Source organism: Pediculus humanus, genomic scaffold (assembly GCF_000006295.1).
Source record: "Pediculus humanus corporis 1103172108322 genomic scaffold, whole genome shotgun sequence".
NCBI lineage: Eukaryota > Metazoa > Arthropoda > Insecta > Psocodea > Pediculidae > Pediculus > Pediculus humanus.
In genome coordinates, this window is record NW_002987891.1 from 623625 (window position 1) to 641689 (window position 18065).

At 24.6% G+C, this 18065-nt stretch overlaps 6 protein-coding genes across 6 annotated transcripts; 2 read left to right on the forward strand and 4 right to left on the reverse strand.

Annotated features, from left to right (window-relative positions):
- Positions 1-1304: 1304 nt before the first annotated feature.
- Positions 1305-1920, reverse strand: Phum_PHUM616050 (RING finger, putative; the record flags this gene model as incomplete). Its single annotated transcript, XM_002433121.1, has 2 exons — positions 1305-1339; positions 1746-1920. The coding sequence occupies 2 exons, from the start codon at positions 1918-1920 to the stop codon at positions 1305-1307; spliced, it is 210 nt and encodes a 69-aa protein (XP_002433166.1).
- A 935-nt stretch (positions 1921-2855) lies between these two features.
- Phum_PHUM616060 (ubiquinol-cytochrome c reductase complex 14 kDa protein, putative) lies at positions 2856-3513 on the forward strand (the record flags this gene model as incomplete). Its single annotated transcript, XM_002433122.1, has 3 exons — positions 2856-2886; positions 3051-3328; positions 3433-3513. 3 exons carry the CDS (start codon positions 2856-2858, stop codon positions 3511-3513), a joined length of 390 nt encoding a protein of 129 aa, XP_002433167.1.
- Positions 3514-4354: 841 nt separating this feature from the next.
- Positions 4355-6713, reverse strand: Phum_PHUM616070 (Sorting nexin-17, putative; the record flags this gene model as incomplete). The annotated part of the gene is made up of 8 exons (XM_002433123.1): positions 4355-4549; positions 4630-4920; positions 5017-5229; positions 5320-5482; positions 5876-6051; positions 6127-6302; positions 6382-6580; positions 6657-6713. The coding sequence occupies 8 exons, from the start codon at positions 6711-6713 to the stop codon at positions 4355-4357; spliced, it is 1470 nt and encodes a 489-aa protein (XP_002433168.1).
- A 1051-nt stretch (positions 6714-7764) lies between these two features.
- Positions 7765-9050, reverse strand: Phum_PHUM616080 (gluconate 5-dehydrogenase, putative; the record flags this gene model as incomplete). The annotated part of the gene is made up of 6 exons (XM_002433124.1): positions 7765-7957; positions 8033-8144; positions 8222-8351; positions 8521-8599; positions 8671-8822; positions 8907-9050. The coding sequence occupies 6 exons, from the start codon at positions 9048-9050 to the stop codon at positions 7765-7767; spliced, it is 810 nt and encodes a 269-aa protein (XP_002433169.1).
- A 2161-nt stretch (positions 9051-11211) lies between these two features.
- Phum_PHUM616090 (alcohol dehydrogenase, putative) lies at positions 11212-12646 on the reverse strand (the record flags this gene model as incomplete). The annotated part of the gene is made up of 7 exons (XM_002433125.1): positions 11212-11407; positions 11483-11597; positions 11675-11804; positions 11885-12062; positions 12146-12297; positions 12366-12522; positions 12642-12646. 7 exons carry the CDS (start codon positions 12644-12646, stop codon positions 11212-11214), a joined length of 933 nt encoding a protein of 310 aa, XP_002433170.1.
- Positions 12647-13245: 599 nt separating this feature from the next.
- Positions 13246-14593, forward strand: Phum_PHUM616100 (Kv channel-interacting protein, putative; the record flags this gene model as incomplete). The annotated part of the gene is made up of 4 exons (XM_002433126.1): positions 13246-13462; positions 13839-13975; positions 14131-14241; positions 14408-14593. 4 exons carry the CDS (start codon positions 13246-13248, stop codon positions 14591-14593), a joined length of 651 nt encoding a protein of 216 aa, XP_002433171.1.
- Positions 14594-18065: the final 3472 nt, after the last annotated feature.

Below are 18065 nucleotides of genomic sequence, written 5' to 3' on the forward strand. Positions count from 1 at the left end.
ACATATTTATATATAAGAAATTTATTTTTCAATATTAATTCGAATAATATTTTTTACCAAAAACTAACAAAAAAACAAATTTTTATTGTTCGCTACCGAATCATTAATAGCAAACTCCCCGAATTTTTCTCTTTTTTCAATTCATAATAATAATAATAATTTATTTATGTTTTTTTATGCAAAACTTAAAAAAACCGAACCTGAATTTGTTTTTTTTTTTTTTCTATCTATCTTCTTCTAACTTTAGCAATAGGTTCTAATTAAAAAAAAAATAAAAAAATAAAAAATAAACCAAAAGACTAGAAGAAAAAAAAAAGCTCAATTGTATATTATTAATTAAATTAAATTAAATTTATTATTATTATTATTATTATTATTATTATTATTATTATTATTATTATTATTAAACTTTATAACGTTTTTTTTACGCAGTCGATCGTTGTTGTTATCATGAAAAACCCGTCAAATAATTATATTTTGATAATTATATATATATATATATATATATATATATATATATATATATATATATATATATATAAATATTAATTTTTTTTTTTTTTTAAAATGTTAATTAATATCATTATTATCATCATCATTCGTTTGTTTGTATAACAAATCATGTAATGTAATACAGTAGTACAATGTAAATTTCAAACTCATCATCATCATTATCATCATCATTATCATTATTTTTTTTTTGTTTAAATTAATATTAATAATAATAATAATAATAAATTGTCCTTCGACGCGTTAGCGTAATTAAACTCATAAATAAATAAATAAAAAAAAAGAGCATAAGTGCATTTATATACATATATATAGAGTATAAATACAAATTATTTATATTTATTTAATTTTTATAATGATAATAATAATAAATAAATAAATAAAAATATATTTTTTAAATATGTTTTTTTTTTTTTTTTAATTTTTTTCATTAGCCTTAAATTAATTATTATTATCATCATTGAATAAGTTATTGTAAAACAATTAAATTTTTGTTAAGGACACTTTGATTATTTGTTAAAACAATAAAATTTACATCAAATTGATTAATAATATTATTTAAAGTGAGATATTAGGTTTAAATTAGGTACTTTCAATCGAAACAAACAGTTCTCATATTGTTATTGAATCCATTTTTTTTAAAAAAATAAATATTTATGTATAGTTTTCAATTCTTTCGACAAATAATGTAATTTAATTATAAAAAAATCTCATTTTAGTCGATTGTTAGTTTCCATTCTTTTTTTTTTTTTTATAACAATTGTTATTAACAATTAAAAGAATTGTAAAGGTATTTATGATTTAAAACAAATTTGTTTCGTTTGTTGCTCTCTACTATTAAAAAACAATAGGGAAAAAATGTAAGTCCATGTTCGACAAAAAAAAATTATTTTCGCCTTGAGATTTTGTTTTAAACCGTAATAAAAAGTTTAAATCGATAAATGCATCAAATTTATCCATACATTTTTAAATTACCTCACACAACTCAAATAACAGCTTGTAATTATTATTATTATTATTGTTTTAATAAAATGCTTTTTAATACTTTAACTTAAATAAAATGGCTTTAAAAAGTTTTCTCGTAAATACTTTACTATATTACTCGATGAATTGTGTGGCATATATTTAAATTTGTTTTTGCATGCTTGAAATGATGATGATGATGATGATGATGATGATGTGGATGAAAAAGTTTTGTGTGAGGAAAAAAAAAAATAAAAAAATTTCAAACTCACCCATGACTTGAACTCTGCATATAGCGCATGTATCGCATTCGACATCCCAACTCCACATAGCGACAGCATTCCATTTTTTTAATGTAAACATTTTTTCATTTTTATTATTATCAGAAGTATCACCTTTGTCATCGAATCCATTATTATTATCATTATAAATATTTTCTTGAGCCATTGTAAATCGAACTTTTTTTTATAATAATTTAATTTAAAATAATTGAAATGAGTAACTTATTTTTTATCAAAAAAAAAAAAAAAAAAAAAAAACTATCTAACCAGAAGAGGTTATTTATAATATTTTAATAAAAAATGACTATTCGATGATAAATATTATTAATTTTTATTAAAAAATCATTTGTTAAATTAATAACATTTAAGATTTTTCATTTATTACCCTTTTATATTAAAATTATACATGAAATTAAATCAAATAATAGAAAAAAGTAAATTGCAATCAAAAATTAAACTTTGATATTCTGTAATTATTATTTGAATACTTTTTCGATAAAATCGTTTAAAATTTTATTTTTTATCACAAAATTATTAAAAATTTTAATTTTTTCTGGTTTAAACTTTGATTAACAGAAAAGAATATAATGGATGACTGTATTTCAGATATTGAAAATTATTGTGTAATAAAGACAATATTAAAAGCTTAAATAAATTTTTACTTTAAATATAAATGAATAATGGAATGAAAATTAATTAAACATTAATTTTTAATATTAAAAAAAGAAAAAAAAATCACCTTAAATTAAGATATAAAGGGTTAAACTTGAAACATGATTTTTACCGCCAACTGAATTGTAAAAAAAATAATTTGAAAAACGCATACATTTAAATATAAATGATATAAATTTGTTAAATAATGTTTTTTTAAATCAAAAATAACAACTTTTCACAATTTTTATGATGAAAAATAAAAACCAAAAACTAATTTTTTATAAATTTTAAATTAAACACTTACACTTGACATGAGAAAATGCGGGACTTTATTAAAATTCACAGCCTTCTATCATAGAGTAAAAATCATTCGAATACGAGCAGACTAAATTTTTTAAGATATTAAATATTACTAATTATTTTAATATTATATAAAATTTTAAAAAAATGTCGTTAATTCAAAAAGGCATTCGAAACCGTAAGTTTTATTTTAATTTAAATATAAAATTCAGTGAAGCAATTTTATTGCCAAAAAAAAAAAAATTCCCAACAATGGACTTTGCCATTATTTAAATTTGTGATGATTGAAAAATTTAAAAAAAATTTTTTTATTTTATTAATTTGTTCCAATTATTATTTTAGAAAATTTATTGAAATCGATAAATTTAAATGTTTGCAATAGTCGGAACGCATCTGATTCTTCGACTTTCAAAAAATTAGCATTCAATACCGCTGGATATAATAAATATGGTCTCTATTATCATGATATTTTCGAACCAAGGCATCCACATTTAGATGAAGCATTAAGAAGATTACCTGAAAAAGAACGAATGGAAAGAAAATATAGAGCTATTATAGCTGCACAATGTGAAATCACTCATAAATATTTGCCCAAAGAGCAATGGACTAAATTTGAAGATGTATGTCACATTTTTAACACCTCCAATTTCACCTTATGTTAAATTTAAAATCTCTCGTCAGTGATTTTCACAAGTAAAATTTTCATTAATTTTTTTTTTTTTAGAATCATTATTATTTACAACCCTACTTAGATGAAATAGCAGCAGAACAAGAAGAAATAGAAGAATGGAATGCCAATCATTAATGAAACCGTTTTAAAATTTAATTTAGCACATACTATTATTATTATGTATTTTTATTTTCATGTAGATAATGATGTAGTTTAATCCGAGTGTAAATTAAAAAACATCAACAATATAAATCCAAATTATAAAATTTCAAATGTTTTTTTCAATTTTTCATGTTTACACACGAGTTTGACTCCATTTTCAAAACCAAATCAATTAAATATTTCAATATCGATTTTCCCCACACACACACACACACACACACTCAATAAAATTAAAAATAATAAATATTATACAATAATTTTATTGACAAATTAATTATATATAAAATATTATATAAAACAATATGACTTATGATTTAAAAAAATTTATATATAAAATTATTTTATTAAAAATAAAGTAATTAATAATAATAATTAAACAAACAATTGTAATTGTTTTTTGTTTTTTTTTGTTTTTTTTTTTTTTTCGTAGTTTTTTTAAAACATTGTAAAAAAATTTTTTTAAAAATATTTTTTTTTTTACGTAAATATGATATTCGACGTGACTGAATTTAATATTACACGTGACTTTTTACAAAGAATCACACACACACACACAACAAATTTACACAGACATAAAAAAAAAAGGGTGACCGTGAAAAATAGCCTTAAATATCATTTTAAATACATTTTTTTCATTTACCTTTCGAAATAATGACTTGTAATAATAATAATAATAATATTATAATATTGTACAAATAAGTCAAACGTTTGATGATTCAACAACAAACAAACAAACAAGCAAACAAGCAAACTCTCTTTTGTTTTGACATCGGCTTTTATCCAATCAAAATCCAATATAAAAAAAAAAAATTTATTATAAATCATCGTCTCCTATGCCATCGTTATCAAAACATTCGTTATTGATAAGAGATTTCGTATTCGATGTAAATCCCACACTTTGAAATTTATCCGTTAGTTTTTTAACCGTTCGAGAATTCGAATTATGACCGTCCACGACGACGGAATTTTCTATTTGGCCGGAATTATTTGAACTCGAAGAATGTTTGGCCTATTAATGATACAAAAAAACAAATATTTAAAATTTTAAAAATAAAAAAAAAAAAGTATTTGTTTGCACGTTAATATTACATTTTGAACGGATGAAAAAATATCGGAAGAACTATTGTATTGATTGACCGTTATTATTTGACTCGACCCGTCTCTTTTTATATAATTCCAATTATTTGATTTCATCGGCGTTATCGTTTTCCTTCTCACGCCGGATTTTTTTAACAATAATTCGTCTACCATACTTTGAAGGCAAATGGACATTATTATCGCTTGCTCCGACGATATAGTTATCCATTGCAATTTATCTTTGGCCATTAAATATTCAAATGATAATTCCAAATTGGAAGACTCTAAATTTTTCGGATCGTCCTATATAAAAGTCATAGAGTAAATAACACATTCGATTAAATATTTGAATAAATATGAAAAATGATAATAAAGTTTATTTATTTATTTATTTATTACGGAATGGAGTGTCGTTATTCTCCAACATCTCATTCTTGTCACTTTAAAACTTCCCTGTCTCACGTCGTCTCCATCGGAAAGTTTAACTCTTAAATTTAATTCTTTATTTCCGGCTGATACTAAAACTTTCGAACCCGGATACGGATAGTCGCATATACAAGGACGGAATTGTAGGAACCCGTAATATTTAAGCGTTCTAGCTAATTCCAAGTACTGTAACCATGATTTTACAATCATTGTTAAAATTTCTTTTACATTTAGAGCGTGAAAAATAATTTATATTCTCTGATTGTTGTTACAAACCTGTTTTTTAGCACCTCTCGATTGAAAATTAGCTAAAGTGTTTCTTGTTTCTTGACTGCAAAGTACCCAACCATATTCTATGTCACTAATCGTTTGAATGTATAAAAGATTTAATGATACTTTATTAGTCATTAATTCCAAATCGTAGCCAGGATCCCAATAACTAAAAAAAAAAAAAATGATGATGATGATGTAAGATCAATCGACATGATGTTAAACGATTATTATTAATAGAAATACATTTTACAATGAGAGGAAAGTCAATCGTTTAAGAAATGTTCGAATGGAATTAGATTAGGTAAAACATTTGGTTTATTGTGAGAGTTACAATTGATAAAGAAACCATTCTTATTAAAAACTGTAAAAGATAAGAATTATAGAAGCATGATCAATCTAAAATGAATGACCTAAAGTGACCCCAATTTAAAATATTAATTTTTCATACGAGATAAAAAAAAAATCCATGTAACACAGTATTAGATATTATTAGATGTGATAAAATCAAATAACTTTATGTAAATAAATAAATAAATAAAAAATTAATTATTAAATATACCTTTTTCTCAAAACGATTTTATTAGGACATTTAATCGATTGTTGAGATAAATATGGACTTTCGAAATCCTGAAGCCTTCTAATAACAGTTATGTCACCATCTTCTTCTTGTTTAATTATAAATAATGCAAAATAATAAGTATATTCTTCAGGCAAGTTAATTTTTTCACATACTTTCTGAAAAATTTTAATTTTTGTTAATTAAAAATGAAAATTTTTGAATATGATTAATTATTTATGGCACATTCTTACTTCTAAAATATGATCTGATCGTTCATTTGTTAAAACTTTTAATGTGATTTTATAGCCATTCATTAAAAATACATTTATTGAAGTGTTTTCTATCACCAATCCACTAGTCTCTTGCTGAGCGATTGATAAAAAAGAATTAAACAATTCTGAATTACACAATGTAGGTTCTTGCCCGACTAAAATTAAACATTAAAATTCATCTTTTTTTTTTCTGCTAATAGTTTTTCTTTTCTTTTTGTTTAAGACAAAACAAACCTGCTTGAATATATTTTTCTAATTGCAGTCTCCTTTCTTCTAATTGTGTACCAGAAAGGGGTAAAATTTTTTTCGATGGAAAAGGTGGTAATTGTGATGCAATCAAACTAAAATCTTTTTTAATTTGTTCATAAAGGCAATGCAACTGTCTATACCTGACAGTGCAATGAAATATACCATTTACATGAATATTGAATCCCTATAATTACATGAATTGTAAATAAAAACTTTTAAATTGTATATAAAATGTATTTAAACGGATTAAAATCACTTACCGTATAACTATTACCATTTTCTTTAAAATCATTACAGTCTGGTATTGAAAAATGCATTTTTGATATTTATTATTAAAAAAAAAAAAAGAAAAAAATTACTGTTTTAAACAATCATTCTGAAAAGTTAGGAAACTAAATTAAAAACGAAACCGATATAAATAAATAAATAAATAAAGTAATACGCACTGAACGTTATAAAAAATATAAAAAAAAACTTTATCAATTACAATGTAAAACAAAGAACATAGGCATAGATTCTCATTTTAAGAACAACTATTAGTTCAAAAGCCTATCTAAGTAATAAAAAAATTGTTAAGTCAGCGCCATGTTTGTTTACGCCTCCTGAGTACAATAAAATAAAAACTAGTTGAGAAATAATTTTTTTTTTTTAATTAAAGTGACGTTTTCTTTCTTTTATTTTTTAATTTTAAATTAATTAATATTATTAGTTAATAAAAAAAAAAAAAACATTTAATTAATAACTAAACTTCTAAAAATGAATAAAATTTTATACGTTTCGTAAATATTAATAAAAATAATTTTTATTTGACAACAATAATAGTGTGCATTTTATTTGTTTTTTATTTTTATTTTATTAACTATATTTATGGATATTATTTTATCGTTTATTAATCAAATTAATATTTTATTGCAAAATTATTCTAATAAGTATTAATTTTTTATTAAATCCAATCAATAATTTGAAAAAAAAAAAAAAGAAAAATTTTCACTGTGTTTACCATTTTGGCTTTAATTTTGTTTAAACAAATTAATAGAAATCATAAAAAATTATTTTTTTTAATAATAAATTAACATAAAAAATTCTTATTAACAATAATTTATTTATAAAAATAATTAAAACTTAATTATAAAAAAAAAAAAAAGTAAATCATTTTAATTAAACTTATCGACATAAAATTTTAAATTTTCCAAATCGTTTATTTCTCTTTTTTAAACGAGTAGTATTATTATTATGAGGACAAAAAAATGATTTTGTTATTCATAATGTTTTATTTGAAAATATCAAGTGATGATAATGATAACATTGTTTCATACAATTACAATTACAAAAAAAGAAAATAAATAAATAAAATTATTATTATTAATGTTATTCGACTAAAACTCCAGAATCTAGAAAATCGATTAAATTTATTTTTGAATTTTCTGGTAGAGTTCTTCCCAAATCATGTAAAATTTTCATAAATGTCGGCACAGTCGCTTCTCTATAACCTTTTCTTTGAGTTTTTATTATTTCAGCGGCTACATATTTTGGATCGTTCATGTTAAAAATATTTGGAAATCTAAAAATTATAAATTTTAGTCATTCAATACTTATTGATTATGATTTAGTGATAAAAATTACAAATGTATTGTACCTGATTTTAACCTTCTTGCATAACCCAGTGTCTGTCATGTAAGGATATATTGTCGTAAACTTAACATTACTTCCTTGGATTCGAAGTTCTTCACAGAATGCTTCCATCAAACCTTTTTGAAATTATTATTATAATTTAAATTAATTCTATTTAATTAAATAAATTTCATGTTAAATTTAAATTAATTACCTCTTACTGCAAATTTACTACTACAATAAGCAGTTAAATTTTGTGTACCTATCAAACCAGCAATAGAAGAAAGACCAACAACATGTCCATGATTTTTTTCTATCATTCCAGGTAAAAATGCTTTGATGAGCTAAAAACAAAAAGAAAAAGTTTTTTTAACGTGTTTTTAATAATATCACGATTTTATAATTTTATAATTACCCAAAAATGTGCTAAAACGTTGACATCAAATATTTTTCTTATTATTCCGGCGTGTGATCTTTCCATAATTTAGTAGGCATTATTCCAGCATTATTAACCAATATCGTTACGTCACCAATTTCAGATTTGACTTTTTTAAACAATTCATCAACATTTTCTTTTTTCGATACGTCACATCTTAAACAAACAGCCAAATTATTTGTTAATCAAAAAATATTTAACCGGGAAATAAGTAAACTTTTCCTTACTCGTATGCCGATGCTTTTATTCCGAGATTTTTAAGTTCATCTAACGTTTCTTTATTACCATTTGGATTAACATCGACGCATATTATTTCCGCACCCAAAGCTCCATATTGTTTTGCTAATTCCTTACCAATACCGTGACCCGTTCCAGTTATCTAAAAAAACAAAAAAAAAGCAACAATCATTTCGACCTTTGACCCTGAAACACAATAATCGTAATAATAATAATAATTACTCACGAGTACTTTTTCTCCTGCCACTGATTTTTCTCCTCTCGGTATAAACAATCTCAATACGGTCAATATAATATCCGTTAATATTTTCAATTGAAGTATTATTATTTCGACCGTTAATAAAATTCCAGACGATATAACGTTTCTCATATTGTCATATTTATCACAACAATAATCATCATTATCATTATTATTATTATTATTATTTCTAAAAAAATAATTTACATTAAAATTATAACGCCTGCTGACGTCACAATTCATCCGAACCGATAAGATACAAATTTATCAATGATATGCATAATAATTATTCACTGTCGGAATTACTGAACGTACCTTTATTTGTGATAATAATAATAATAATATTTATTTATTTAAAAAACCGAACCTTAAATTTTTCTTTTTTTATCGTATTAATAATTTCGAATGCCTTTCTCTCTCTTTCTCTCCTTCTAAATTATTATTATTGATATTTCGGGTTATGTAAACGTATAAGTAATTTTATTAACGAGGGTTAAAAAATATTATTATTATTATTATTATTATTATTTTTACGTAATCGAACATGAAAATGTTTTTGAAAATGTTACGTAATGTATATATAAAAAAAAAAAAAAAATTCATGAAAACATAAAAATTAAATCAATTATTTATAACAAACAAGATTTAAATAAAAAAAAAAAAAAAAAACGTTACAACTTGTATGATTTCCCTTTAAATTTATTAAAAAATAACGGAAATTTATTATTATTATTATTATTATTATTATTATTATTACTTATTTATTTACTTATTGAAATCATTATTAATAATAATTGATTCCCCTTTTTTAAAAAAAAATGTTATTAATTATGATCTAATAATTATCCATTGTAATTTTATTAAATTATTTATTTATTAATCCCTTCCCAATTTTTTTTTTTTTTATTAAATTTATTTATTAACTTTGATGATGATAATAATAATAGTTATTAAACGTTTCGTTTTGACAAATTATTAATAAAAGTAAATAAATATCGAACGAAATTATTAAAATAAAATAAAAATGTAAATAAAATCGAGGCGAAAATTCAAATAATAATAATAATAATAATAATAATAATAATAATAATAATAATAATAAAAATAATTAAATAAATAAATAAAATAATTTTAATTAATAAAAATAATAATAATAATGATAAATACGTACTTGTTCATGTCGAATAATAAAATAAAATAAAATAAAAAAAACTTTTTTAATATATTCGAGAGTGTAACGAACAACAAACACAACAACAACCACAACAACGATGCCAACAACGTTTTCCTTACGTTTAACGACAATTTTTAAAACTCGTTAATAATATTTAAACGACAACAACGACAACCACGAAAAAAAAAAAAAATTAAAAAGTTGTTGTTGTTGTTTGTACATTCTTAAATAACATAAGATCGACGACCACTTGAAAATTGCATTTTTACATACACATAGAGAGAGAGAGAGAGAGAGAGATACACGCTAACGATCTATGACCTTATTTTCTCTCACTTTATTTATTTTTAATAATAATAATAATAATAATGATAATGATTCCTTTACTTAAATTTGTATCGAATCTGATACAAAAAAAAAAAAAAAAGTTCTAGATTATTCTTTGGTGGTGATTGTTGTACACAAACTAACATTTATAATACATAGATATTATTATTATTATTAAAACGATAGAAGGATTCGAATGAAAAAAAAAGAAATTATAATTTAATTTAAATTAAATTTCAATTATTTAACGAAAAAAAAAAAAAGTTTAATTGATAGAAGGTGGAGAAAATTAAAAAACTTTCAAATTTTTTTAATAACAAACAAACGATTGTTATTATTTTGTTGTTGTTTGTTTTTCTACTTTTCATCGATCCTTTCTCGAGTTTATGGCGTGACGATAATAATAATAATTTTTTTTGTAGAAAACCTTGAAAATTTTTATTTTTGCACACTATTATAACAATCTGGCATGTGATGATGATAATAATAATAATTACATTTCATTTTTATATTTTCCGTCTTTTATATTTCCTTGAACTGACTTTAATATACGTGTCGTGGCACCTATCATCGTGACGTCATAACTAATGGCACGCCGCAAGAATAAATAAAATCCGAATGAATATATATAAAAAAAAAAACTTTTTCAAACGTTTTTTTTTTTTTTTTTTTACAATTTTCGATAACAACAACATATCATCATCATCATCATCATTTTTATTCTCGTTCGTAACCGTTTTATTTGCGGTCGTTTAAAATTTATTTTTATTTAAAAAAAAAAAAAAAAAATTGTCAGTCGTGTTCTTCGAGAGTAGCACCTAAAAAATCTATGAATGACGTTGCACAATTCCATGGAAATAATCTCGTGACGTTATTTAAATGTAACAAATATTCCGGTGCTGTTGCTTCTCTATATCCTCTCCTTTGTGCTTTTATTATTATTCTCGCCGTTTGACTCGGAGTTAACATTCTCATGAAATTACTAAATCTGTTAAAAAAACAAGAGGAACAGTTAGCATCCGACATCTTGCGAAATAAATGTCGATTCGATGGGAATGCTCACTTAATTTTAGGTTTTTTACAAAGTCCCGTGTCCGTCATGTATGGATATATCGTTGTGAATTTAATATCGAGTGAATTTTTCGTACGGATTTCTTCCGACAAACCCTCCATCAAACCTTTTACAAAAATAAAAACTTATTATTATTTTAATAATCGTTTTGAAGGAGGTACGCCATTTTGATTTTCCTCATACCTCTGACAGCAAATTTACTCGCTGTGTATGGGACGACGTGGGGAGAACCTATAAGACCCGCGATCGATGATATTCCGACGATGTGTCCTTTGTTATTTTTAATCATTTCCGGTAGGAAAGCTTCCAGGAGCTAAAATAAATGACAATTTTTTTTTTACATTTTTTCTATCATTGTTCGAAATTTTGTGTACTGGAAAAATTTGTATTCACCCAGAAATGTGCAAATACGTTCACGTCGAATATTTTTTTTATGTCTTCAGGTTCGTGTGCCAAAAATTTTTTACACGGCATTATACCTGCGTTGTTGACGAGAACGGTTACCGTTCCGACATCTTTTTTTATTTTGTCAGCCATTTGAAAAACGTTTTCACGCGATCGAACGTCGCACCTATTTGACAAAAAAAAAAATATATTTATACGCACATTAATATTATTATTATTTGAAAATTTATTTATTTAATGTAAACGAACGTGTAGGCGTGAGCGTTTATTCCAATTTTTTTTAATTCTTCTGCTGTTGTTGAATTTGCAGATTCGTTCACGTCGACGCAAACAACTTCAGCCCCTAATTCGCCATATTGTTTAGCTAATTCTTTACCTATTCCGTGACCCGTACCTGTTATCTGAGCAAAAATACCAAATTTTTAAAAAATAAAATCCACAAATTTGAAAAATAATAAATTTAACTTACCAAAACTATTTCTCCAGCAACATTTTTTTCTTTCGGAGGTACAATTAATTCATACAGAGCATAGAAAACGTAATAGACGAATCGAAAAATAAAAACCGTTATGTCGGCCGTTATTGTGAGTATTTCGTATATTTTTCCTGCCGTGTTTTGCAATTCCCTAAAAAAAATAAATAAAATTTCAAACAACAATGTTTTTGACGTTTTTATAACTTTATAAATTAACAAAAATATATATTAAAAAGAAAATTCACGGTTGGAGGTTAACGATTTCTTAACCTCATCTTTGTCAATTACAAACCACCCTGAAGAAAAAAAAACACATTGAACACAATTTTTAAAAAAAGGAAATTGCAATTAAGTAAATAAATTCGGAAAATTATTTTCCCCGTTAACACTTTTCGTCGTTAATTAAGACAACATCGAAAACTAATAATAATAATAATAACTCAATACTTTTAAAAGAAAGATGAAAAATTGAATTTTTTTGAAAACGACAAGTGTCGAAAAAATTTCGTTCCATTCCATAGAATAAAAATTCAAAAATTTTTTAAACTTTGAAAGAAAGTTGGCAACGTCGCGCGACGTCGGGAAGGGGATGGAGTGCTAAAAAATCGTGCAAATAAGTCCGCCATAATTAAAAAAAAATAAGTAAACAAATTAGACAACGATTTTATTCGTGTCGGGTTTTTATTTTCATTTTAAATAAATTCAAAATTAATTTGACGAGAAAGAGAAAAATAAAATAAAAAAAAGAAAAAAAGAAAAAGAGTGAGATAAAGAAAACAAAAAAGTTAACGAAATAATTTTAATTTTATCTAAAAACCGGATCAAGAATTTCAAAAAAGAGATATAATAATAATAATAATAATAATCATTCAAAATGTTAACTTATTTCGATGAAACCATTTCGCAAATGGAATCTATTAGATTCCTTAATCGTAATTTAAAACTTATTAACGAACTCACATCGAAAACTCATTTCACGAGGGAAGAAGTACAGAATTTATGTATAATTCATTACAAATTAACGAAAGAAGGAGGGCCATTAAATTACCGGAAATTTAGAGAAGTTGCTCACAGGTTGTTTGACATTTCAGGTATATATCATTCTATATATATAAATTAATCAATTTTATCATGTTTGCCCCAAAGAGTGAGAGTGACAGAGAGAGAGAGAGAGAGAGAGAGAGAGGGGGGGGAAACATTATTAATCCTCAAGGGTATTATTATTATCATCATCATTGTTTTTATTCATCCTATCAATTTTCAATTTAACCTTATTCAATAAGGATTATTTAATATTATTATTAATTGTTTATATTTGATGATAATAATAATAATAATAGATCAATTTGATAATTTATTAAACAAAAATTAAATTCACAAATTTTTAGGGTTTTCAATTTCATTCAAAAAAAAAAAATATTTAACGGTTTTTTTTTTTTAAATAAATTTCTTGTTATTTATTTGCAGGAGCGGAGCTTTATGATAAAATTTACAATAGATTCGATCCGAATCGAGCAATGCATGTTAATTTGGAAAATTGGGTCCTGGGTTTATCCATATTATTAAGAGGAAGTTTAAGGGAAAAAATTAATTATTGCTGGAAGGTTATTTAATTTATTATTTTTAAATTATTATTATTATCATTATCATTATTTTATAAAAATCAAACTTGATTAATTTAGAAATAAATAGGAAAAAGATCAAAAATTTCAAATTTAACGGTCGTGTGTGTATATAAGAATAAAATGATTTGTTTAAGGTTTATGATCTCTATGGAACGGGTTACGTCACAAGAGAGCTCATGTTTCAGTACATGAAAAATTCCATAATTAAAACGTCAGCCGGAGAAGATGCAAATGAAGTTGTCAAGGTAATTAAAAATTTTTTTTATTTTTTTTTTTATTTTTTCATTTTGATTTTGCGCGTGTTGAATCCTGTATCGATTCGATTTAAATTTCAATTAATGATTAATATTATCGGATAGAAATTTTCCAATTTTGAGAGTTTAAGACAGAAAAAAAAAAACCGTTTTACAGGATTTGGTTGACGTTATATTAAAAAAAATGGATATAGATCGTGACGGTAAACTTTCGTATACGGATTATAAAACGAGCGTTTTAAGAAATCCAATGCTTTTGGAATCTTTGGGCCCCGTTTTACCACCCAGACCCTTTGTTTTGGCATTCCTTACGACATTTACGACAAACTACGACAAAGCATGATGGAAAAATTACTTTACTATTATTATTTTTTTTTTTCTATCGTCTTTTACCGAAAAAAAAAAAAAAAAAACTTTTACTATATATATATATTTATATATTTATTTTCAATATAATTTATATATGGGGGCTTAAAACGTTGAAACTTAATTTTAAAATTTAAAAATATTATTTAGTAGTCTAAGGTTCAGGGTTTGTAAAAATTAGGGTAACGATCAAGGTCGACAACTTCGTGTATTATAGACAAAACTTTCCGCGAATAATTTTTTTTTTGACGAACGAACGTGCGAACGTCTGGAATTTTATTTTAAAAAAAAAAAAAAAAAAATGTCGAAGGTGGTGAAATTAAAAAGTATAAAAGAAATTTTAAAACGCGATATATAAAAATGGAGAAAGTAAAATCGTTGCCGGAATACAAAACGCACACGAATATCAATTTGAAAAAAAAAAAAAAAAAAAAAATGGCGAATAAATGAAAAATAATGAATAATAATAATAATTTTTTGGGGAAATGAACAATTGGTATTATTGTATCGAGAATCGAAATTTACGCTTTTGTTTCCCCTAACGACCTTCGATATATCGTTTATTGTAAATAATTGACCTGGTGCAAGAAAAATGACATTTTAGTATGACAATTAACGAGGGTCAAATCGTTTGAATGACGTAACAATCAAATATTTCTGACGAATTCGTTTGTTGAAACCATCTCTCTCTCTCTCTCTCTCTCTCTCTCTCTCTCACTCATTCGCTCAGTTTTTTCTTATCGGATGAAATGCAAAAAAAAAAAAAAAAAGGGAAAAATTATTAAGGAAGTTAATTTAACCGTAGGGATTTTATTATGAAATCAATCGTATCATTGTTTACGATCAGACGTCAAGGTCACGCGCGTGTATGGAAAACATCGGGGAAATAAAAATTCAAATTTTATTTCATTTTACGTCGTTGGCACCCCTGACCCGCCCTCGTAACCCATAATAATTATTTATACATATTATTTTTATCCACACATTTTTTTTTTTTTGTACGGATTCGATCACGATCACGTGACTAACCAAAAAAAAAAAAAAATTTTTTTTTTTATTATTCTATGAATGGTTTAAAATGTAAATAATGCCGTCGTATTATTTATTCGGGAATGGAAAAAAAAAAAAATTAAATTTAAAATTAAATTTTTGGCGCGTAACTTTCTCTTTTAGATTTTTTATACGTAACACGCTCGCGCACGCACACACACACACACACTAAAAAACGAATAAAAATAGAAAAAAATAGAAAAAATACTTACTCGTTCGTTGAATTCATCTCGATTAAATTTATTATTATTATTATTATTACTTATGAACTTATCATGTATGTTTATTATTATTATTATTATTATTCGATATAATCACTTTGCTCGTAAAAACCTGGTAGAAAAAAAAACGTTTAAAATTATTTAAATTTAAAAAAAAAAAAAAAATATTATTTCTAAACGGAAAACAGTCGGATTACTGCCTATAAAAAAAATTTATAGGAAGTTTATTTAAACGTAATTCCAAAATCAAACAAAAGCCAAAATATCATTTTAGAAAAAAAACGTTGCCAGTTCGAATCATTTTATTTAAACGCATTTCCGACTTGTAACGTGCAAAATGCAACATTCTAACGTTATCAGTTTTATTATTATTATCATCGTAATTTCAGGTACGGACTCGACTCGCGCATTTACGTATTAAAAAAAAAAAAAAAAAAAAATTCTAACGTATTTTTCATTTTAAAAGTTTTATTTTTTTTTTTAAATTCGCCCGCTTCCGCGCGAGCGCGCTACCTCTTCGCGACGAACGTGCTCAAACGAAACGAACGGATTTTAAATTTTTGGCGCCAAAATTTAAAAAAATCACGATTATTTAAAAAAAAATAATTTCTTGCTATCGATCGCGTATGACAAAAAAAAAAAAAAAAAACAAAATGGCGTACGTTTTATCCGTTAAAATAGTAAAACGAACGTTTTTATTTTTAAATTAACAAATAACTTATCGAACGCGTGCGTTTTGCTCTCGTATTTATAACGATTCAAAAAAAAAAAAAAAATGAAGAAAAAAAAAAGAAAAAAAATCAGAAAAAAAAACGGTTTTTTATTACGTAACGCATTCAAATATTGTATTTATATTTATCCAATAATATTTAGCATATAGTATAACATTCATTGAATAATCATTGAAAAACGATTCAATGCTTTCGCTATTTAATTACGGCACTGGTGAACTTACTCAGGCTTAATTTCTAAACGTATCAACTCCATTTTTTTCGATTCGGTTTAATTTACGTGTTAAACTTTTAATACTACCACTCTAAAAAAAATTATTATTATTATTATTATTATTATTATTATTATTATTATTATTATTATTATTATTATTTTTATTTTTATTAATAATACTTTAAACAAATACATAAATAAATAAATAAATAAATAACGTACATTTACGACGGTTTAATTAAAAAAAAAAAAAAAATTTCTTTTATTATTATTTTTCTTTTTGGGGGGGGGAGGGGTGCACTTATGGGAATACGTTCGATGTCCATTTTTATTTTTATTTTTTATTTTTGGCGTAAATTGTTTGGCTTTATAATCGTATTCAAATTTCATTTCCGTTTCCTGTTTCTTTTTTTTTTTTTCTTTCTATTTTTGTAATTCATAATAATGTGCGCGAATCAAAATAAATGATTGATGATGATCTTTGTCCAAATGATAAGTAATGATTGATTATTCGATTATTATTATTATTATTATTATTATTATTTTAATGTGCGTGTGTGCGTGGGTGTAATATCGATTTGGAAATTGTTTATTTATTTTTTTTTTTTTTGAAATTTGCCGTGATTAAATCACGTGTGGATGCAAACACTTCCAACAGGAAGACCGCCATTAAGGGTCAGAAAATGTCAACTGCATACGCAAACAAACAACTTTTAATTGCAAACAACCATTCAAACGATGGCTGTCTTATACAAACGGAAGTTCATGGAGAGTTTTTGGAAAGATAAAGTTATTCGTCTTTGGATAAAGTATCAACCGTGTTTGTTCCATCGGGAAGTCTCTGGAGAGTTTCATTTATTTCCCTGAAGAATGTTTCGACTTAGTACTGACACGTGCGTTCCAGTGTTGAAAATACTTCTCCACGTCGTCATAACGATTTAAATAAGATGTTTGCCATGAACTCAAAATCGATGGAAGTTGTTGTTTGTTTGTTTGTTTTCAAGACTGACTTTACCACCAAAACATTCGAGGGGAAACAAGTTTTTCTGGAATCCAAGTTAATTTTATCAGAAAATTTCTTACCGTGGGATGGATTATTAACACGGCAGCGATTCGTCGTGGCAGCAGTAAAATCAAAGTCGTCGACGTCAACGATAATAAATCAAAGGAGATTTTACTGGAAAAGGTGCGAAAGGGGAGGAAGGTGGGGGAGGTGGAGGGGAGGTGGAGGGG